The 22381-nt window shown below is 47.2% G+C and overlaps 2 protein-coding genes across 7 annotated transcripts; both read right to left on the bottom strand.

The window, feature by feature from the left end:
• Positions 1-635: 635 nt before the first annotated feature.
• On the bottom strand, positions 636-11083 carry ISY1 (ISY1 splicing factor homolog). Of its 3 annotated transcripts, none has more exons than XM_082060030.1 (11): positions 10992-11083; positions 10638-10660; positions 8854-8905; positions 7161-7226; positions 6418-6460; positions 6098-6210; positions 5708-5825; positions 4739-4861; positions 4068-4177; positions 2885-2971; positions 636-1436 (listed from the first exon to the last, which is right to left on the bottom strand). In XM_082060030.1, coding segments are annotated over exons 2-11 (822 nt in total). In that variant the 5' UTR covers positions 10640-10660; positions 10992-11083; the 3' UTR covers positions 636-1328. The 3 variants fall into 3 exon arrangements, with proteins under 3 accessions (XP_081916156.1, XP_081916155.1, XP_081916154.1); XM_082060029.1 differs by lacking the exon at positions 10992-11083 and adding an exon at positions 10790-10839; XM_082060028.1 differs by lacking the exons at positions 10638-10660; positions 10992-11083 and having other exon boundaries at positions 8854-9375.
• Positions 11084-12189: 1106 nt separating this feature from the next.
• On the bottom strand, positions 12190-21221 carry CNBP (CCHC-type zinc finger nucleic acid binding protein). 4 transcript variants are annotated; one of them, XM_082060166.1, is made up of 5 exons: positions 21063-21221; positions 14825-14940; positions 14456-14551; positions 14083-14281; positions 12190-13173 (listed from the first exon to the last, which is right to left on the bottom strand). In XM_082060166.1, exons 2-5 carry the CDS (start codon positions 14925-14927, stop codon positions 13056-13058), a joined length of 516 nt encoding a protein of 171 aa, XP_081916292.1. In that variant the 5' UTR covers positions 14928-14940; positions 21063-21221; the 3' UTR covers positions 12190-13055. The 4 variants fall into 4 exon arrangements, with proteins under 4 accessions (XP_081916292.1, XP_081916290.1, XP_081916293.1 ...); XM_082060164.1 differs by having other exon boundaries at positions 14083-14285; positions 14457-14551; XM_082060167.1 differs by having other exon boundaries at positions 14456-14548.
• Positions 21222-22381: the final 1160 nt, after the last annotated feature.

Raw genomic sequence — 22381 nt, 5'->3', positions numbered from 1 at the left:
AAACCAACTTTGGATAGACGCTTGCAACTCAGAGCACACCAGCTATCGCAAGTCATAAACATACTCGTTTGCTGCTTTATTTCAAAGCCAAGAAAGTCACGCCACTAACAGGAACAGAGAGCAATGCGTTTGTAATGTTCATTGTCTGTTTGCTATCAATACTCTAGATCGGAATTTGGCAGCTATGCTTTCCACTTTTTAAGTTTTTTTTTGTTTGTTTGATCATTTACGCTGAGTAAGATGAAGCTTGCCTCTGTAACTGAGAGCTTTGCTTGCTCTGGAGTGGATTATTCACAATAGATAGCACTGAATACTAAGAGCATCTAGAAACTGAACAATCCCAGACGTGGTTACTTGGCTGTTAAATACTATATTCCTTAGATAGCACTTTTACTCCACAACTGCAGATGTCCAAATTAAAATGTCATTAATTCAGCGTTGTATAACAATGTCAGTCACCTGTAAGACTCTAACCAGGCTCCACTGTAATGTGCCTCTTGTCACATGATGCACAAGCTCTGAGCAGCGGGGGCTGCACAGCTTCAAACCCCTACACGGATGGCTGGTTAGGATCCCACTCTTTGGCTACGATTAGGGAAACACCACAATCCTTTGAGCTAGAATGAAACAAGACATCAGGTTGTAAATAAACTTTACTAAAAAGTACTTGAACAAGGTCTTGCAAAGTTAGAATTATTTACAATAGCTGCTGAAATATCCAGCATTTATTTAAGCAATTCACCCAGGCACAGTTACAAACCACAAAGCACGTAACAGCTTTTAGACACATTGGTGTGTTATATAAAAAAATGAATCACCTTCAAAGTCACTCCTAAGATCTCCCACCAAGGCACCTCTGAAGAGGTTCCAGGCTGTTCTGGTAAACTCAGCAGGGGTAACGCAACAAGTCACTTCTGGACTCGGGTCAGCAAAGATCAACATGGAAAGCTGTGTACACGGACAGCGGGGACGGAGCGGCAGGAACGTCTGCCAGCTTCCCCTCGGGATTTAAGGAGTCACTGGGTTCGCAGCTCTACCTGTAAGAGGCACCACTGCACAGACTGCTTTACACAGTGAAAGCATCAGAGCCACCTGCTGAAGATGTAGACACGTTAATCTAGGTCTGACCTTTTTCACCACCAAAGCACAAGTCATTTCAGCGGATAAACCAAAACGGTGGTTTTCTTTCTGCAGAACACACTGCAACTTCATTGGTTTACTCTTAACATCCAACGGGACTTTCAGAGCTAAAAGTGATTGCTACCAGAACACACGAGCCTGCTGCTTTAGGACAGGTCATATAAAACCCAGGACATACTGGTGCCATGTTACAATCCTAAAAGGGTTTTTGCTTCCTCGCTCTGTGCCATGAGGGTTTCGCTGGCATACTTCTGAAGAAGCTCCATCTTCTTTCTCCGTACAAGAGCTTCCTCGATCTGCAAATATAAAACCAGGATGACATTTAGCTGAACTGAGATGCTGAAACCTAGCTATTGAGACAGGAGGAAGGCATACACAGGAAACAGACTGTGAAAGTTAGAGGTGGGTACTAGTGTAAAAGTAATTAAGATGAGTCAGGAGTATCCTTTTTAATACTCGGCTGAAGCTCATGGAAGCCAGAAGCAGTAAAATAGGTGCCTCTGTTGCAGATCTATGCTCCTATTCTTTTTAGTTCAGAATTACTGCAGTTTTATTTTGCTGTCAGTACAGCCATCTGAATTTTGGTTCAAACGTCTCAGATGTAGCTTTAACAAATGGGGAACAAGTGGAGTTATGCACACTAGTCTACATCCCTGAAATAACAGCTTAGTGGGTTCACCCTTGACATGAGCAAGGGCGAGGAACATCGTACCTGAATTTTGTCCGGAAGTGCCACCCATACACAATTCTTTAATACACACGTACCTTAGAGATCTACTAATGGCCACCCGCAAGCCCTGTTTTAATCTCAGTAGTGATTTTATATTTCTCCAAATCACACGCAGGCAAACAGCATCTCTCAAAAATAAATGTTTGGACCTTAGCTTTTTATAATTTAGCATCTAGAAGGCACAATCCCATTGGCATAAGGCATGGAGTGATTTGCCACTAAAAAAGAAAAAACTGTTACAATGACTACTGCCTCATTAGAAAAGATTCCTATGTAAATCAGTGGCTACATATTAAGCAGCCAGTTTTGCTCTCTTCTTTAAGAAAACACCATTGGCCAGAGAGCAATGTTTTTAGTTGTTAATTCTCCCCTCCAGTTTTGACAAGCCATTACATGTATGTTTTGTTGAATGTGCATGACTTCAGAGCAGAATGCAGCATTGTCATCTGACAAGATGACAGAGCGGAAAAACCACCACATGCTGTGTGATGTGAAAACATACATGCCAAAAGATACCCAGCTCCAGAACCTTCCTGCCTAAGTTATATTTCAAACCATCTGTCGCTGCTAAGGTAATACATACCCTAGAGCACTTTCAAAACATAACAGTCAATTCAAAGGTCAGGCCAGCAAAATCATTTTGGAAAATTTCTGAAAGCAAACCCTGCAATTCAGAAATCATCCCACTGAATTAATAAAAAGTTCGACTGTCAGCAGAAAAGCACAGTAAATACACAGTAGGCAACCGGTTGTCTCGATGATAACACCACAACACTTTCCAATTTATGTAGTACTTATGAAGGTTTTGGAAATTCTCAGCTGAAAAGAGGAACAGCAACAGTACAATTCAGGCCAGTTCCACAGCATTTGCAAGACGATTAAACAGCTGTGGAGTCAAGTCACAGAAATAACAAATCAAGCACATTTTTACTGATGATCTGGCACAAGTTGAGATCTCTACCTTGCAAAATCCAGCGTGCATCTCTGCAACTATTTTGTTTGCTTATGTCTTACCTCCTGTTGAGACGGCACTGGAACATGTGCAATAAATTTCTGTTGGCCTTCTTCACCTTCTTTTTCCTTGCCGCCTTCCTCATCAGACTAGGAAAAAAAAAAGCCACATCAAGTTTACTTTCTGAAGAGGTCACTGAAATCACCTTTTTTTATTTGTTCTGCCAGAAGAAACCAGACCGAGAACGATCAACACCACAAACACAAGAAGGTGAACAGGACCAAACAACAAAGGAATGTGACAAGCACTACATTCAGATCCTGCTCCTCGACATTTTCAGCATTGCTGCTTCCATTCTTCATATGGCTTTTCCTCTGCTGTGGCGTGGGCATGAATGTAAAGCTGTATTCCCTCCTCTCCCATAGCTCTCTGGCTGTCATAGCAAAGCTATAGCCAAAGAGGAGCCAGCTAACCAACAAGAAAGGAAGTGCTTTAAAAGTATGTGTACCGCTTCCCTGGATAGCTCTCTGCGGCTTCCTTCTCACACCCCAGAGCTGGGCTTACAAATCATGAGATAACACAAATAAAACAGGGAACTGAAAGGCACAACCAGTTTTTACCTTATGGACTATGTCCTTTTTATTCTTGTGATAAACCCACTTAGGTAGTGTGAAATAAGAACAAGTTTCGAGAGTTCTACAGATCTTGGGGAGTGGTGGCAACATCCCTCACTTTGCTTACTGGCGCTGGGAGAATGAAGCAGCAAGAGCCAAGTCACAGCAGTGACTGCAGCACCAGCAAAGCTTTGCTGTGTCAGGATTCAACTATCAACACGACACCGCAAGCCCCAGGTTTGCTGCGCACCGACAGGGTGAAATTATACTGTACACAAAACTGCTTGTGCTGCTCCTGATGCAGGTTGTACTTAGGAGCAAGACTGATCCGTTAACAACACGCTGCCCTACAAATACCAGCATTCCAGGCAGCGACAGTTAAATCCCAACAAGGTCTCAGCTGTTAGTTGTTTCTCGCTCCCGTAAGAAGCCTTTCCCAGCTGCCTGCACTTGTCACCCTCTAAACCTGGGCCAAGTGTACTCATCTACTACTGATTTTACTGAACAGGGACAATTGTATAGTGAGTTAGGCAGAGAGAAGGGCAGAACGCAGCAGCAGACAGGTTCTGGGCAAAATAACTCCACTTTAAGAATACAGCATAGAAGACACATGAAATGTTCCATCACATACCTCATCGTCGTTGACAGCATAGATATTTACTTCCTCCTCCTCCTCTTCCTCGCCTCTTGCAAGACGTGCTTCTCTCTCCATTTTCCATTTTTCCACTGCTTCTGCTAGAACTGGTTAGCAAAGGAAAACGGAAGGGGAACTAAGAGCAAGTCAAAGCAGCACGGTCCAGCTGTAGCCCCAGTTTCCTCGACAGCAGCCCTGCCGCAACTGAAGCTAAAAGCTCCCTTGATTTGTCTCCTGCTTCCTAAGCTCCTCTAATGGACTTAAACCTCCTGCTTAAATCCTCTATATCTGTAACACAGGCTTCCTGTAGAACCTTGATGTACTATGTATTAAATGTATCCACATTACCTGAGCAACACCCAACACCAGCACTGTGGAAGCCTGGTACTTGCTATTGCCTTAATTGGGGTATGTTTTAGACTCTACATGTCACAGATAAATCCCAACCCACTTTCTGAACCAAATAACAGGGGCCAACATGACTGGGATAAGTGGCTCCTACAGCTCTGCAGCATGTCACAACAGTGATTTGGATACACATGTGATGGGTGAAATCTGACAGCTAAGCACAAGACAACACCCACAGGAAAAAAAAGCGCTATCTTAACCTCAGAGGCCATCATCACCCCTTCTTGGACAGATTTATGCATGTTTTGAATCTCACATACGTTTCTTTTCATATTCTTGTTCCAGCGGCTCCAGAATCCCATCCTCTTCATCCCTGTAGCCATAATATTCCGCATCGATGTCTTTCATAAGCTCAGCTCGCGTTTTCCGAGGCGGTGGGAGGGCTGGAAGAACACAGGACTGTCACTCACCCGGGTCCATCTCCCCTGTCCCTCCCCAGGTCCTGTCGGCCTCACGGCAGCTGCAGCTGCCAACGACCTGAGCCGCTGTCAGCACTGGAATGCCTCTTGTGTGCCACACAAACCGTCTGAATACATCACCCAATGCATCCCGTAGCAGCGTTCCCTCCCAAAAATAATTCTCCACTCTGGCACGCATGCAGCTGTTCTCCCTCCGGGACCGGAGTCCCAGTGTTGAGCAAAATCGGAAGTTAAAGGAACTAAAAACCTGTCCCAAGCTCCCTCAGGTCACGTAGTCCTGCCCAGTTTTTCTGTGCAGATGGCACATAAGAGCTGATTCCACAGGCATGCCTCGCTTGCAGGCCCACCTAATTCCCACTCATTCTATGTCAAGTCAATATATGAAGTTTTATCCACTTACACCTAGTTTTTCCTATTATGAAAGCTGATTTCTGCTTCTAAAATTATGCTCAAGCCAACTACCTTTTCCTTTTTAAATTCTGAACACAGAGTACTATATAGAACTTATAAATAAATTTAACCTGTTACGATGGAAGGTTTCTACAGAACACCAGATCCCACTATTTTGAACTCCCAGTACAAAACAGAGTCTACTCTTTTCTGTACTACTTTAATTGGAAATAACCCAAGGTTTTCTTTGCCCAAAAAAACAGTATTCAATTAACGACTTGTGTTCAGCATTTCATTTAGCTGATCTAAGACACGGGCCAGGACGTGCTGTTACTCGCATTCCCCATGCACTACAGCAGACGTTTTACTCGCAATACACCACTGTCCAGATTCGTGTCTGGGAAGTCACTATTTACTCACGTTCCTTTTCAAAAAGTTCTCTAACTCCTGGTAAATCCTTTGCAGCTCCAAAATACTTGTACCCCCTGTTTCCTGGAACTTCTTTCCCTTCATGGTCTAACATTTTCGGTCCAATCCGCTGGAAAATAAACAGAGTTCACTATTTAAAATAATCAGACCACTGATGCAAACTCTTAAGAGAAAGGTAAAACCCCTTGAACTGGGGTTCCAAATGAAAAGGCTGATTTGGTCACCATGGAAACAAATATTTCTTCTAACACAACCCAACATTTTTAGGGGCTGAATAAAGTTCCTCTCTAATAAAAGCTGGTGGTCAACTAAATGTTGCACAGGTTTTTCCAATTACTCAATTTACTTGCAACACTGTTGTACAAAATAATCCACACTTACAGCATAATCTGGACCCCCCAGCTCCTTTATTCTGAATTCCCAGTGTCCTTTCTCCCTCAGAAGTTTGTTTATTTCATCATTCAGGTCCCGAATTCTGAATTCACCCAATCCAGCTGTTAGAGGGGAAAAACAAACAAGCAAACAATAAATTGGGCAGCTTACTAGAAGCACCAGAGTCATTGCAGAATTTATGCAAAGGAAACAGTATAGTTCGCGTGAAATGTGATTTTTACTGTAACTGCTTAGGACCGGAGATTAAAAAAAGAAACAAAACAAAAAACAACAACAAACCAACCAAACACACTTAGAAAATCTCTTACCATTTTGAATCTGTGCCACTTTTTTGGAAATCTCCCCAATGATCTAGTTAAATAAGAACACAGAAGTTAATTTCTCAGGAAGTAAAAAAAAGGTCTAAAAAAATCCCCTAGAAAGATCCAGCCTCTAAGTTGGCTTTTTGATCTAGAAAATGGAGCCGAGGCTATAAACTCCAAATATCAACACAGATTTTATTCAGACACGAATATAGTACCTCGGCAGCTTAAAAACAAGGAAGCATTTGTACAGCTGTCCATGTGATGAGGGCAGGAGCACACCAAGTGCAGGGCAAGGCTGTGAGAACCGGGCTGGACTCGCTTTAAGAGCAGAGGAAAAGGGAATAACCCGTTGTCACCTTCAGCTTTGGGGGTGAAGACAGACCAGCCTGAGAGCTGCACAGCAATGGGACAAGTAGCAACACGCACAAGTTGGAACGGGGGAAATTCTGATTAAATTCAAGGGGAAAAAATTCATTATGGAGGTAATCAAGCACTGGAACAGCAGCCCCAAAAGGTTGTAGAATCCAAATCCCTGAATTTAATAAAAACTCAGTGGGACATGGCCCTGAGCAACTCGATATCTGAACACCGTGGTGAACTACGTCATCTTCCAATTTCAATCATTCTGTGATTTAACTGTCAGCACACTGAAGAAGTCTGAAAACCATGTGTAAGCAGCTGCCTAAATACGAAGAGCTAAAGTTCTACCTGCTGTAGAATGAGAAGAATCTCTAGCTTGACATTACCTGCCGCCTCCATTTCTCAGCTTTAGGCAATTCGTTGCACTCCGAGGCAAGGAAAGGTCTTCGCTCCTGTTTAACACAAAGCCACATACCAGGGAAATTTAACCCAGCATCAATATATTCACAGCATTTCCTGCGAACTTCATGGCTTGATTAATCCCAAACTATGCTACCCAGCTCCAGTGCCTTCCGCTCCCATTGACTTGGGAAATGGCGATTTACAGCCCTGCCAAATTAAACTATCAAAGAATATAACAACTTAATTTAATCCACTTTATTAAAAACAAAATCTGTCACTTCTTTTTCTAAAAATCGCGCCACAATCCTCTCCAACATAAATAACGTTCCATTTTAAGACAGCATCATTTTCAATATACTGCCATTGAATCAAATCCAGTGGCTTCCAAGTAGCTGTTAATTTTAGTCCTTTCTCTCTCAATTGCTACTACCCAAATACTGTAGTTTTCCCTGGATAATTTTGTTCTGTGCTCTCCCAACTCCAGTTTATCCAAAACACCTTTTTCCCAACCTTCTTCACATTCCGCTGACTCACTTACAACAAACTAAAACTTCATCTTACCTCTAGGACTCCTTGTGCAGTTCTTTTGTCCCCTTCTCTACAGTATTTCTACAGCTCTGCCTTTTATATATTAAAAAGCCCTCCTTTGCATAATATATCAGAAACTCTATTCCATTGTATTCTCCAGCTGTTGTTTACAGAGTTTTTTTCCACTTTAATGTTCCACATTGCTCGCACTCCAGTGTAAACCAGCATTTCTTAGGGTGCAAACATAGGACACCTCAGTTAGTTTCCAGAATTCCTTCAACAGTTACTCAAAATTAAAAATTATTAACCTGTCCAAAATATGTTGTTGAGAACACTCTGATCCCCACGTAAATATTCCAGCAATTTGAGTGGAAAAATACAGTGGAATATCCAGAAATTTGAGAATCAGTCACGAAGTTTCGCGGGGACGTAGGGGTGCTATTTGTTTCATTCTAGTGGTGGGATTTTTAAATTTTGAAGTCGCCTAGTCCATTTTTTTGTCAATCTTGCAGCAAGCTGAACAGAAATCTGCGTGACAGTGAAGGCAATTCCGGAGAGAGGCACAGCCCCGATGCGTTAGCTCAATAACAGGCAGCAGTATGTCTCACAACAATCCCAACGGCCGCTGCTCAGTGGTGACTGCTTGGTCACAACACACCAACCAACGAGATTAGGAGAAGCATTACTCTGCCTTTTCTGGGAAGAAATCCAAACCAACCTTGTGATTACTGTCAATAAAAACAAGTGTACGTGCATTGATTTGCCCAAGTCACTGCAGAAGGAGATAACTTCCGTCTCAAAAGTAATTTACATCTTCTATCCATCATGCTGCCTCTACTTACAGCATTACTGTAGGTGGTTTTTTTTAAGCTACTACCTATGCTACCTACATCACATAAAAAAAATAAGAGATGCTCAATTTTCACTTTCTTCACACATCTGAAACACACATAAATTTTTAAATGGGTTGTTAAGGAAATTCTATTTACCACTTCTGCTTTGTGTCACTGTGAGATATAGTCCCTACTGCAGCTGCATTCCAGACAAATAAAGCCATGCTCCGACAGGAGACTTGTACTGAGCGCTGCACAGGGCTTGTGTTCCGCTCTTGACCAGACCTAACAAAGCTCCAGGTTTTTTTAATCTTACCTTAACTTTTCCTTCCTCGAGCTGAGCTTGCCGAAATCTTGCCAAGGCCGTCCTAGAGAAAAGAAAGGAAGCACACTGAATTTTACAAATCTGCATTCCAGCAGCTACAGGTTTTCATCTGGATGTTTATTACAGACTTAATTACAGTCTGTAGAAAACAAAGGCTTGAACGTATTCATTGACTGTTTCTTCCTGCTAGTGATTTCTTCAAGACTAGAAAACCTCAGTGGTTAATTTCTGAGATAAATATAAATCCTGGTAAGCACCTAATTCATTTTTCTGTTTAGCATATGCCAGCATGTTAGATAATAGCAGCAAACCAACATGAACGAGTTATAAGCACAGGCATAAAGTTAACACATCTTAGCAAACAAAAGACTCGAGAGGAAAAAAAAAGCTTCAGTAAGGAAAGCAGCAGTTAGTAAACAAGCTTATTAACATTACCAAAATATTCTGAGTCTCTAACAAGTGAGCAGACTACACACACTACCGTTTTTAATACACTTTTATTTGCTAGACCTTTAGTGGCTACGTTAAAAAGCACAAAACTACTGAGCACGTTTAATGCCTTCAGCAGCACACTTGTCCCCTGCATCTACGCTGCTTCTCCAGGCTCCAGCTGCTGTGAAGAGGCATTTCCAGAACAAAACCCACCCAAAAGCACTGGATGGGATCCCCCCAAGAGCACCTCACCAGGCACCACACAGCTCTGAGTCACTGCTACAAACTTGCAAAGTATTTTAGGGAAAAAGAATAAACAGGAGACAAACATGTTGAAGAGCCTCTAATCTAGCAGTTCCCAATACGTGGTCTGCAAATCTTTTTGAAAATTACTCAAGGCAAATACAAAAATAAATATGTAAAAAAACACTGACTTAGCCCAAACAAGAATTATCTTTGAACCAATGCTGACAGATTCCTCTCTAGCCTGGCATCTGCTCCAAAACCAGGAACACCAGAAACCTAACAGGCCATTGGAACCTATTTCACCACATTTCTCCCCTGCAGCAGCTGTAGCAGCACCCGCACGCTCTGCAACACCAATACCCAGTTACAGAGGCTGCTTGTCCCCCTGCTCTCATCGCCTCTAGACCAGCATAACTGGTCTCAGGGCTACGAAGATGCTGAGGGGTCTGGAGCATCTTTGCGATGAGGAGACACTGAGAGAGCTGGGGCTGTTGAGCTGGAGAAGAGAAGCTGAGAGGGATCTGATCAATGGGATCAGTATCTCAGGGTGGGTGTCAGGGGATGGAGCAGACTCTGTTCAGTGGTGCCCAACGCCAGGGTGAGGGGCAACGGGCACAGACTGAAACACAGGAGGGTCCATCTGAACACGAGGAGAAACTTGTTTGCTGGGAGGTGCCAGAGCCTGGCCCAGGCTGCCCAGAGCGGCTGTGGAGTCTCCTGCTCTGAGACATTCAAACCCCCTGGACCCCCCTGTGTGATCTGCTCGGTGACCCTGCGTGAGCAGGGCTGGGCTGGGGATCTACAGAGCTCCTGCAACCCTAACGATCCTGTGATAACACACACTCCTAGGGCTTTAAAAACAGCTGAACAGTGAGTCCCCGTGGGCAAGTGTGACCCCTGGGTGTGTGCCCCGGCCAGGTGACACCACACACAGCCAGAGCCCCGCCCTGCAGGGCAGGGGCACGGCAGCTCGGCCACGCTGCCTGAGCAGCAACACGGACACCACAGGGTCCCCGGCAGGTCTGTGCCCTCCACCCAGAGCCCGCGGTCCCCGGGAGGACCCCGGGCCGCCCGCAGCCCCGCCGTGCCGCACTCACATGGCCTTCTCCGCGTTCCGAGCCTGCAAGAGAACACAGACAGGCTGTCACTGCGGGCCCCGGCCCCGGCCCGGCCCGGCCCGCTCCTCACCCTCACCAGCCCCCACCCGCGCCCATGGCGGGGTAGAGAGCGGCGGAGGCCCCGCACTCACCATGGCGAACCCGCGCTCCGCAGCCCCGCCAAACCCGTCACAGAAATGGCGCCCGGCCGCACTGCGCACGCGCGCACCCAGGGGCCGGTTCCCGCCTCTCCCTGCTGGGCGTGCGCAATGCGAGGCACGCTCGCCGGCCCAAACTGCGCATGCGCGGGAGCCGCGGCGCGGGGGAGCCGCGGGGGGACCGCGGTTTGCTTACCGTGTTTCTCAGCCCAGGGGCTGCGGTGCTGCCGGGGCGGGAAAACCCGCTGTTCTGCGCGGCGGGAACGCGGCGAACGGAACGTGCGGGTCGCGCGGTAACAACCCGGGCTGCAGGAGCACAAAGTGACCCAGAAATGATCAGGCCGCACAGCTGCTTTTGGAGTTCAATCCCTCCCCATCCTCCACTGGGGAATGGTTGCTGCCTTTCTGGAAGCGGGAATACTGTGTCCAGTTGTGGCCCCTCAGTTCCAGCAGGACAGGGAACTGCTGGAGAGAGTCCAGCGCAGCCACCAAGATGCTGGAGGGAGTGGAGCATCTCCCGTGTGAGGAAAGGCTGAGGGAGCTGGGGCTCTGGAGCTGGACAAGAGGACACTGAGGGGGGACTCATTCCTGGGGATCAAGATGGAAAGGGGGAGTGTCAGGAGGATGGAGCCAGGCTCTTCTGGTGACAGCCAGTGATAGGACAAGGGGCAATGGGTGCAAACTGGAACACAGGAGGTTCCACTGAAAGATGAGAAGAAACTTGTTCCTGGTGAGGGTGGCAGAGCCTGGCCCAGGCTGCCCAGGGGGGTTGTGGAGTCTCCTTCTGTGCAGACATTCCAACCCGCCTGGACACCTTCCTGTGTAACCTCATCTGGGTGTTCCTGCTCCATGGGGGATTGCACTGCGAGGTCCTCTCTGATCCCTGACATCCTGTGAATCCTCCCCACTGTGCTGCTGAAAGCCACAGACTTCATGTTGTTCCTGGGAGCTCATGACCTCGAGGGACATCTCATCTCATTGAGCAGCTTTGCTTCTAACACAGCTCAAAATGTAACTGCTTAACTGCAACCCAGACCCAGAAGACAACAGCCCCAGTTTAGATTCTCTCACACAGCTGCCGCTCAGCCTGTTTTTCTCTGTGAATTCACCCACAACCAACATCACAGGCCAGTTTTTCCACTGCTTCTGTGACACCTTCAGCTATTTGTACCAAAATGCTTCCTCAGCTCCCAAACCACCCAGGGACATGCAGCTCGGGCAGGGCTGGCTACTCTAGTGATGCGCATTTTGATGCTGCCAGATGGAAACACACAACAGTACAAAAGAAACGTCCAAACTAAACTTTTTTACACCTCCACATACCCCTTTTTAATGTGTTACTTTGCACTGTGTACATGAGAACCAAAAATAAACAAACGGAACTTTAGCCAGACTCCCCTTCCTCCTCCAGCTTTATTGATAGTTTAAAATTACATTTTCTATGTTCTAGGACTTCAATTGCTTTTACCATCTTACTTTAAAAACTGATTACAAGCAAATGAAACTCAGTTGTCTAAGTGATATAGTATACAAAAATAACATCTTGATTTCTGTGAAAATGCATTTATTTGCAACTCCTGAATAGCTCCAAATTGTATATGCTATGAGCACTGATGTCTGGGTTTCAGATTTACTTTGAAATATTTATTCAAAAGCTTCCCATTACGTTCTGTATCTCCAACGTGAACATTCGTTGACTGAATTTCTGTTACTTTTAAGGTTATTCCTGATTTCTCTCTCTCTCTCTCTCATGGCCATTAACAGGCATGTGCATCGTGTTTGTTTACTCCCACTCAGCTATATGCTCTAGCTAGGGCCTGATACAGATATTACTCGGTGTTAACAGCTACTGAGGTCAGACAATCCAAGGCCATTGTGATAAAATTAAAGTTATGAGGAAGTTTCGACACTTCCAGAATTTCTTTCCTCCTGCATAGGATCACTTCCCTGTAACCCAGAGAGGGTTTTTGCTGGTCTGACTCAACTCTTCCCACTCATCAATCCCTATTCACCAGTGGCACGGAAAGGGGGTTCTTTAACAAAGCATTATACATAACACCTCTACCAAACTAAACATAAACATTTTTTGTAGTTAAATGCAGAAAGTTGATTTTTCCACCCCTTTCCTCCTTTTACACGGCAAGTAAAGCTCACTGGCCTGGGAGTAGCCTCTATCTGCCAACCTTTGGCCAGTGAAGAGGATTCAGAGAAAAATAATACAACCATCAATCGAAAAAGGAGGGGCGACAAAGGAAAATAATTAGGCTGTAGCTTCAATTGTGCATTCCCGTGCAAGGTGCCCTGACTCGCCGCAGCGATAGCAGTTGACTTCACTGGTCTTGCTGCAGTTGATGGCTACATGGCCAGTTTCACCACACCTGTGAAAAGTAAAGGATTTTATCAAAACTAGCCACAACAGTTCCACGGAAAAGCAATCCTGTTCTGTCAGGTACATTCTCTACTTATATTTCATGCAACACTAGTTCTGTATTCATGACTTCTGCTTCAGTGTTCCAGAATTCTTTGAAGACAAACTTGCCCTATGTCAGAGCCAAAACCTGCTCTCCGACTATCAACTCACATTAATCACCATATATGCCAAAAATCACTGTACAGAAGGGTGTTTTTACAACCAACAAACAACCGTGTGTCAGGTTTTGCCTGCTCTGATACTTCTGACTGCAGTTTAACCTTGAGAGTAATTAGTTTGAACTCAAATGCACAATGTTCCCTCGTCTTTCTGACACAGGAGGGACTCCTGCAGAATCCTGCACTCAGGAACACACCATTTCTAGCATAGGCCTGCGTTCAAAAACCAGACAGCATTTTGAAGCTGGTGTTTCAAACTCATCCAACACCCACCTGTATGCACAGTTCCTACAACCAAGACATCTCCAGTGTGTATTCCTGCTGGTGCTGGCTGTGCCACTCAGTTGACTTGGACAGCTGGTATTTATTAGTTCCAGCTGAAGACACAAGGTATCCAACTTAAGCTTGCACTACAGGCAAGTACTTTGTGTTACCTTCTGCAAAAAGATGCAGCCCTTTCTCCCATGCAGCTTAAGTGATTTAACATCTGCGCTGTTCTGGCCATCTAGAGAGGTGTGCCATTGAATCTGCTTGACTTGCTAACAGGTGTTTAAGTCTTAGTTTTGAACAAGAATACATAACTGTTTAAAGAAACAAGCCACCCAGTCAAACCGTAAGCTTCATTTCCTAACCAAAATTAGATACAGAACACATTTATCACCTTAAGTACATTTTGCAGCTCTCTTGTCAGTTCTTACCTATAGCATTTCACTTTGGTGCAGTCTTTTTGAATGTGTCCAAACTCTCCACAAGAATAGCACTTCTGCTCGTCTGCGTGGTCGCAGTCCCGAGCCAGGTGGCCGGGTTTGCCGCAGTTGTAGCAGCACTGCTCCCTCTCCCTCTTGGGCTCCTTGCAGTCCTTCGCAATGTGGCCACCTCTACCGCAGTTATAGCAGGCTTCCACAATAAGAAAAACATACCAAACAAGACTATAAAACCTTGGTAGCGGGAGATGTAGCATGCTTCTAATGAGGGACATATACAGCTTGTTTCCAGTGAATTACGTACTCCTCTTCAACCACAGATCTCTGTCCATGGGACTGAAGAGGTAGAATATTTAGTGATACTTACCATCCTCCTGAAGATCACAGTCCTTGGCAAGATGGCCAGACTCACCACAGCGGTAACAGATGTCCGGGAGAGATGAAGACATGAACTGGAAGCCTGCTTGAAACGGGTAACAGGAGAAAAAAGGCTTAAGGATTAAGTTAAGAATATTCTTAAGAGTTAATCAAGGACACTGCCAGTTGAATCGCAAACTTAGCTTCATGCTCAGAGGCCCCTGGCAAAGTTCTTACGCAGAGATAAGAACCAGCAAAATTACTGATTTGTGTCCTAACTTTGTTCACTTCAGACTAACAAAGCCAGTTTTACACACTATTCAAGCAGTCAGCTAGAGATCTTACTGTACAAACAAACAGAGCCACAGCCATCAATCACCTCTGCCGCGGCTTCTCATCCCACGACCACGGCCAATTCCAGTCGGGCACTCCCGAGCCCAGTGGCCAGTGCGTCCACACTTGAAGCATTCATTGCTGCTCATGGCTGCAGATCACCTGAGGAAAAAAGACATTTTCAGAACACCTCCTTCCCCAGCCAAGGGCTACATTTAAGTAAGAGATAGAGGTCTCCCACCCTCCCAGCAGAGGCAACGAAAACCAAGCAGGACTTCTGGCTAACTCAGTACTGCCTTGTACAATATCTGATCCTGACTATTAAAAACCACTCTAGAGCATAGAAGTTTGTCTCTGCTTTGCTAGGAGTAAGGCAGCTGTGAAGAGCCAGAGCGACAGTGTACGACAGAACTTGCCCTCCCATTTTTGTATCCAGTCTTCTCTTCAAAAACTTATTCCCCAGAGTTAAACCCAAAAGCCAACTACTTATCTCTACAAAGTTTTCCTGGTAGTTGTTAGCACTTCCTCTTAAACTGGTAGTTAATACATTAACCGATCAAGCTTCATTCTAGATGCTAATTGTAAGAATAGGTGGTATTACACCTAAAGCCTGAAAGAAGACATTAGCTTAACATTTGAAGAACTTCTTTTATGACCTAAATAGCAGTTAAACTGCGAAACAAGAATTACAACCTCAACGTATTAACCCACAGCTCAGGAGGCATACACTTCACCCCCAGGTTTACATGAAAGAAAGTGTTTAAGACACTTGGTTTCCCTAAAAGACACCAGACACTTGCCAGATCTCTAGAAGGCTAATTGGGAAAACATCCTTAGAACGCCAGGGAGCCATCAGCCAGGCCTGCCGGACAAGATTAACCCGCTTCTTTTGCCCATACTGGGGAATGGAGGTTTCGCTGAGCAGAAGTCCATCTGGACCACAGTCACAGTACCATAACCCCCACAGCCGTACAACACTTCCACAAGACTTCCAGAGCCAGAAGGAACAAGGAAGTTAAGCATTTAAATTGAAATACTTTTTAAAGTGTGCTCAAGACAAGTTTAAAGTACACTAGTTTAAAAATATACCTGTCAAGCTTTGTTTTGATGAAGTCTCCTCAAGTTTAAATACTTCACATGCTTTCTCCCAATTCATTATTCTTAAACCAACAGAAACAGAATCATTTTCTGGTTGGTTTGGTCATTGCACCTGATCCCCCATGAAGATAATCCTCCTGTAACCCCCACTACTTGTTACAGAATGCTCCTCTCCCCATCAACCCTCCGAGCATCCCAGATTACCAGGAACCTTCCTGAGCTGTGTCTTGAAAAAAGCCACTACAGAAGCAGTAATAACAACACATGACCTCAAGAGGGAACCAGAATTAGCATCCTGACATTTAGAGCTTAAATGGAGAGTGTATATCTAAACACCAATTTTTATTTAGAGTTATTTTTAAAGTACTCCAACACTGAAGAAATTTAATGTGGCATTTTAGCCACTCCTCCCTCCAAAAAGTTCCCCCCTCTCCAATCATCTTCAGCACAGAAGCAAGCATCCATCCTTCCAGCCACAGCAGAAGCCTGAGAATTCAAAGTACAGGAGAAAGAAAGTCCAGTATGCTACTGCTGTAACCCCATATCCATCTTCCAGCTGGACCAGATGATGGTATTTGCTCTTAAAATGAAGTTCTGCAATGCAAGATCTTAGATATTAACACTAACAAAACAATTGGTTAGTTGAGCACTTCAGAGATACACTTGGATTTTACACACAAGCCAGTCTTTTCTGCTTCATCCCAGTGTTCAAGGTTTCAAACTATCTTATCAGGACACCCAAGGGTGAGGAGCTGTCTGTGCTGGTGGCACTCACTGCGCTGTTGTTTATGCCCATTTCCATAGCAACCATGTTGACACTGCAGAACCAGAACACCACAAAGCTCACTGAGCTGGGCTCAGGCACAACAGTTGATGCCAGTTTTAATTTCAAGAGCAACAAGATGGGGTCTCTGAATTATACACCCTGATACATTCTTAACTTGCAACTCTTAAAAACATCTTCACAGATATTAACAGCCACCACTCTCATTCAAACCATGAATTGAATACAGCAGAAAGTGACAGGATTGAACATTGCCAGCAGTTATCCATACGAAGAACATTAGCATATGGCAAAAGACAAACATTTAATAGGTGAGCTAGACCTACTTTAGTACAGAAACTTTTTCACTGTGTATCCAAGATCATTATCTAGGCTGTCATTGTGCCAGTCGGGGTCAGGATCCCCACAATGGACGAAAGCTCACTACTCACTGCCCCAAAGGAATCTGAAAAGTTTTACATCTGGTTTAAAGTTGCTTCATTCTTAACTACTCCTTCAAAAGGAACACCTAAGGTTTTTTTCCTCTGGCATACAGCAAATTGGCAAAGCAAGATTAAGCAAAATGAGTAAGAAATCTAAACAGTGTCTGCACTATTGGAGACATTCATTTAAAAATCTTTCTTTTCAGTGGCCCCTTTTCCCCTGAACTCAGAGGTATTTGAAGGTTACAGCTGCTGTAGAAGTATGATAACAAAGCACGCTGCTCCATCTTCAGATATATTAAGTACATGAAAAGTACTAAACAGTCCGCCTGGAATTTCTCTTCAGCAGTATTTTAATGTTTAACTTCTGCATTCTTCCTGTAAAGGATCTGAAACCGAATACAAGTCCACCAACTAGAGGCAGACGCAGCTGCCACTACTTTTACTTGCCCCACATTCTAAGAAGCCTTACACAGACTTTCTTGTCTCAGTGTAAACCATTTAAAAAACCAATATAAGGATTTAGTTTTCAGATAAAGCCAACAGCCACCTTTAAGCAGCAACATCCAGAAAAGGCTAGTTCAGAAGACCAGTCCTTACATGGACAGCCTCCAAGCACTTTGGACACCGTGACATTTTTCAGCCACTTTCAAGAGAAAAAGAGTACAGTAAAAAAACACCCAAGTTCAAATTCTCCTCTATTAGTCAATACTCCTCCATTTCATCATCAAGGCAAGTTTCCAGCAGTTCCTTTTACCTACCAGGTCCACCTTAAGTAAGTCTTCTGCAACAAGGCTACTTGTTTAAGCCTTCTTGGAAAGTTTTCACTTGGTTACATCTATCAGTGTTTTCTGCAGCTCAAGTGTGTTAGACAAAACAGGCTGCCCCCTCCCCAGAACTAGGTTTTACCTCACCAGGACAAGAAATAAGAAATAATGGAAAACAAATTAGAGCTATAGCCTCATTCACATTTTTTTGAGTCAGGTGAAATTCTGCAAGATATACTAAGCCACTGCCTCAGACCAGATTCCAAAACTCATCAAGAAATTCAAGTCTAGTTGCCCCAATCCTTACTGCTCTACAAAAGAGAGGGCAGCCATTTACCTGAACTCCTCCTACAGAGCTCTGTAACTGTAGCTTGAAGCAGAAATAAATCACCTTGCAGCTACTCAGCAAAACATTCTGAGCAGTAGTTTCAGCCTTTGTTCTGTGTGATTGCCCTACTGATCACGGGTCAAGAGCAGCTCAAAGATCCAAGGGAGAGGTGCCACCTTAGTCATTTCCTAGGTCAGATTTGAAGCTTTCGAGCACAACTTCAGCGAAGTGACAAAAGTGTATTTATGATTCTTCCAATGATACTAGCAACTAGATACTTCCTAGTATCGACTTTAAAGTGGACAATCATGTCTTTGTGTGGCTTTATGGTTAATACACATTCAAAACTTTTAAAACAGGAGAGGTGCTATTCAACTCCAGTATTTTTAAACTTCATGCAAGGTTCAGGAATATATCCAAGTCTGGTTTAGTAGCCCATCTAGACCAAATGATGGAAAGAACTACTACTAAGCCACACTGCAATGCTCTTTTTCATGACTTTCAGTCTCAATGTCCCCTGAAGAAGTTTGCTTTAACAAAGGCAAAACTAACTTGGGTTCCCAAGAATAGAAAAGAAGCTGAATTTCACCTCTAAGATTACTCACAATAGCAGTTCCTTAGAACTCAACAACACAAGCCCAATACAACAGGGCAGTTATCTTCATGATACTTACCAGGTGCTTCTTGTGATCTACAAGTATCACTGCCATTTGATATTAACAGGACTTCACCCCTTCAATCAAAGCACAGACTAGATAAAACCCACTGCCTAAGCTGGCTTACTTAAGAGCTCTTTGGCAAGTCAGTGATATCGAAGAGGCAAACGTTGAGAAATCAGCAGTTTCTTCCCAGGCTGTAGGTGACCAACCCACACCACCACACCTGGACTTGACAAGCCAGCCCGAGCACGGCGAAACAGCCATGTAGTAGGAAGCACAGCTCTGCCTTCCTATAAGATAAAGGAACTGAAAGGCAGAGAGAACTGCTAAGAGAAGCACCAGCACTTAATTTAAAAATAAGTATTACTCAATCTCTTCAGATAAACACTACCCATGAAGGGTTTTTATTTCCTATTAAGTGCATTTGAGAATTCCTGAACACCGGAGACATGACTGTCAGCAAAGCTATTCAGTATTCAGCTGGCCCAATTTCCACACCTGTAACCTGAAAACATGTTACAAATAGAGTTAGTGATGCTCCCACCCCCAGCGTTTGGCCTCACTAGAAAAGAAATAAAACTAAGTTTTCTGACCACCAGGTAACAACATCCCAATTCTGAAAAATAGTAGTTTGAAACTTCAGGAAAACCCGCAGAAGGGGCAAGCCAAGCCCTATGCTCTACCTGCCCCCCCCCCCAATACATTCCACAGCCAAGCTAATCCACAGATGCTGAACTACAACTCAAGAACCTGGATCCCCAAAAAGCAGCCAGAAGCCAGGTCAAAAAGACATCATGACTTCAGCTAGACTAGTAATTCTGCGATAGCTTTGTTGACACAAACCAGAAGGAGAGCAAAAGTTCATAGAAGAGTAACTCTTGCACTTTGCCTATCCATCCTAGTTAATATAGAAACTACAGACTATCTACCAAACACGTACATTATTCTACCATCTTCCCCTTTTATTTTTGATTTCTATCTGTGGAAAGTTTTAAACTTTAAGAGAAGTAAACATCAACAATGTGGAGTTTCTAAACACAGAGTTCAGTCTAGACATTGACTAAGTCAGTTTAAAAAGAATGGGAGGTTAAGCCTGTAACTCACGAGGTTCTCGCACTGCCCTAGCGAACTCGTTTAACCTCTTCACTTTGAAGACAGATGCAGGATTCCTTCTCTAAGCAAGTTTGCACTGCTGAAGAAAACAGACTAGGCAACCCTAACACTGCGTGGCAATGGGATCTTCCCAAGTGCTGAAATGAAAATTAAACCCACTATTAAGTTAAATAATTCCTTTATGACAATTCTGGATACTAAATGAGTAACACTGGTTACTTGAGAACTATGTCTGACAGTAACTTCAATAAAAGGCTGCTCCACGGGTCTGATGCAGATGTCCCGGGCTGTTTTTCCTATCCATTTATAGGTCACACTTGGATGTGGCGCGGGCCGCCACCCGCGCTGTGCTCGGAGGAACAGCCCGACCCCGCGCCCGGCCCGGCCTCACACGTGGGCGGCCACGTGGTGCCCCGGCCGGGCCCACGGCGAGGCCGGCGGACATTAGGAAAAATAAAATGGGGGGAAAAAAAAGAACACAATTTTATTTCAGCCCCCTTCCACCCACCCCCCGCTCTCACAAGTTCTTCTCCTCACCGAACTCGCTGCAGCCGCTCGCCCACGGGGAAGTTCCTCAGTCACCCACCCGGCCCAGCCCGCGCGGGGAGGCCGGGCCGGCCGGTGAAGCCTCAGCCCCCGCCCTCCGCCCCCGCGCCGCAGGCCTGCCCGGCGGGACACGGCGGCCGAGCCGCCGCCGGGCCCCGGGCAACAGGCCGAGCGCCGCCGCAGGTCCGGCAGAGACCGCTCCCGGGAGCGCCCGGCCCGAGCGAGCGGGATAAGGGATCCCCCCCTCCCGCCTCCCTTCCCCCAGCGCAGCGCAGGCTCCCTCGGCGCCTCCCGGAACCCGCCAGAGCCTGACTCACCCGCCGCCACCGCCCGCCCTCGCCGGGCCTGCGGGCCCCACCCCCCCAGCACCCCCATCCACCTCCCCCAGGGCTCCCCCGGACCCCCGCGCCGGGGGATCGCGCCCCAGGCCGGGCGGGCCGCTCGGCGCCACTTTCCCGCGCACTAGGCCGGAGTGCGCCAGCGCCACCATCCCCCCGCGCTCTGCCTTCACAGCCCACCCCCGGCCCCAGCAGCTCCCCCCGCGGCCGGGGCCGGCCCGGCAGGTACCTGCGGACCCCCGACCCGCTGGGCGCTCGGCCGGACGACAGAAGGCCCCGCTGCTCCGGCCCCGCCGCTGCTCCCGCGTCCCTTCTGGCTGCGCCACACGCGGTTTGCACACGGCCCCGCGCGCTCTCCCCCGGACCACCTCGCCCCTCCCTACTACTCTGCGCACGGCTCACTTGAGTCCACCCCTCAGCCAATGGGAGCAAACCGCTTTTCCGGGGGGCCAATCGGCGTTGCAGATGGAGACACCCAACCATCGCAGCGGAAAGGTGGGCGGGGCCCGCCCGCCGGGCCTGTCCGCTGGCCGGGCTGCGTGCGGCGGGGCGGGCGGGCCGGGGGCGCCGGCGCAGGGACGCGCTCGCTCCGGCGAGGCGGGGCCAGGCCCGGCCCGGCTCGGCTGCTCGCGGGGCCCTGCAGGGCAGAGCGGCCCCTTCAGGCGCTGCGGCACCGCCCCGCCCTTCGCACCGTGACTCACCGCCCAGGCAGCTCCGGCTCCCTCCCCTGCCCCGTGCCCGCGCTCCCGCGGAAGGCGCAGCGAGCTCCACCGCCCGCCCGACGCCTCTCGCCGGGGGCCGCCCGGTGATGCGGCACAACGCGGCACAGCCGCCCGCTCCGCGCCCCCTGCCCGCGCCGCGCAGCCCGGGTTGGCTCCCGCGGCGGACGGGAGGCGCAGACCGGGCTCCGTGCGCGTCCGCCGCCTTGGGAGCGGCCGCTCGGCCGCACGCAGCAGCGAACGGGACGGGACGGAGCGGATCGGCGGGAGCTGCCGTGCGCCGCTCCCGCTCAGCCGCGCGTCGTTCCGGGGCGGCGAGCTCGCCCCGCGCCCCGCTGTCCCGTCCCCCCGCGGCTCCCCAGGCCGGGCCGGAGCCCTCGGTTTGCCCGCCTGTCAGTGACAGCGGCACCGCCCCGAGCAGCCCGCACCGCGGGGCCGCCCGGCCGCCTTCCCGCTGCCCGCGGGCGCCGTGTGAGGCGGCGGGGCCGCGCTACGCGCTCGGCACCGCCCGGCGGAGGGCAGGGCCCGGCCCGGCCGGACCCGCCGCGGAGCCGCCGCCATCTTGGCGGGAGGGCCCGGCGGAGCGGCAGGAAATGGTGGACGCGGCCCGGGCACCGGCGGTTCGCGCAGAGCCCGTCACTGCGGCAGCGCCCGCGGGGACACCGCGGGTGTTCACACACACCAGCCACAAGACGAGAGGGAAAACGTTTTCTTCGGAGTGAATTAGTGAACAAAATCTGTGTCTTACACAAATCTCATGATATTACTACATAGTTTAGTACTCAGCTATGAGGCGTTTTGCATAACCCTCCCTCCCTTTCGCCTAGGA

This window comes from Streptopelia decaocto (assembly GCF_964273445.1).
Source record: "Streptopelia decaocto genome assembly, chromosome: 8".
Lineage (NCBI taxonomy): Eukaryota > Metazoa > Chordata > Aves > Columbiformes > Columbidae > Streptopelia > Streptopelia decaocto.
Note: the sequence above shows the minus strand (reverse complement) of the source record. Positions and strands in the feature narration are given on the sequence as shown.

Coding starts and splice junctions, on each gene's coding strand:
- CNBP (XM_082060164.1), bottom strand. CDS start 14,927: ATGAGCAGCAATGAATGCTTCAAGTGTGGACGCACTGGCCACTGGGCT. Junction 14,552..14,824: donor GATGAGAAGCCGCGGCAGAG/GTGATTGATGGC, acceptor ACCCGTTTCAAG/CAGGCTTCCAGTTCATGTCT. Junction 13,174..14,082: donor ACCAAAGTGAAATGCTATAG/GTAAGAACTGAC, acceptor TACTTTTCACAG/GTGTGGTGAAACTGGCCATG.
- ISY1 (XM_082060028.1), bottom strand. CDS start 8,949: ATGCAGATTTGTAAAATTCAGTGTGCTTCCTTTCTTTTCTCTAGGACG. Junction 6,461..7,160: donor CTGAGAAATGGAGGCGGCAG/GTAATGTCAAGC, acceptor TTATTTAACTAG/ATCATTGGGGAGATTTCCAA. Junction 1,437..2,884: donor CAGTGCCGTCTCAACAGGAG/GTAAGACATAAG, acceptor TTATATTTGCAG/ATCGAGGAAGCTCTTGTACG.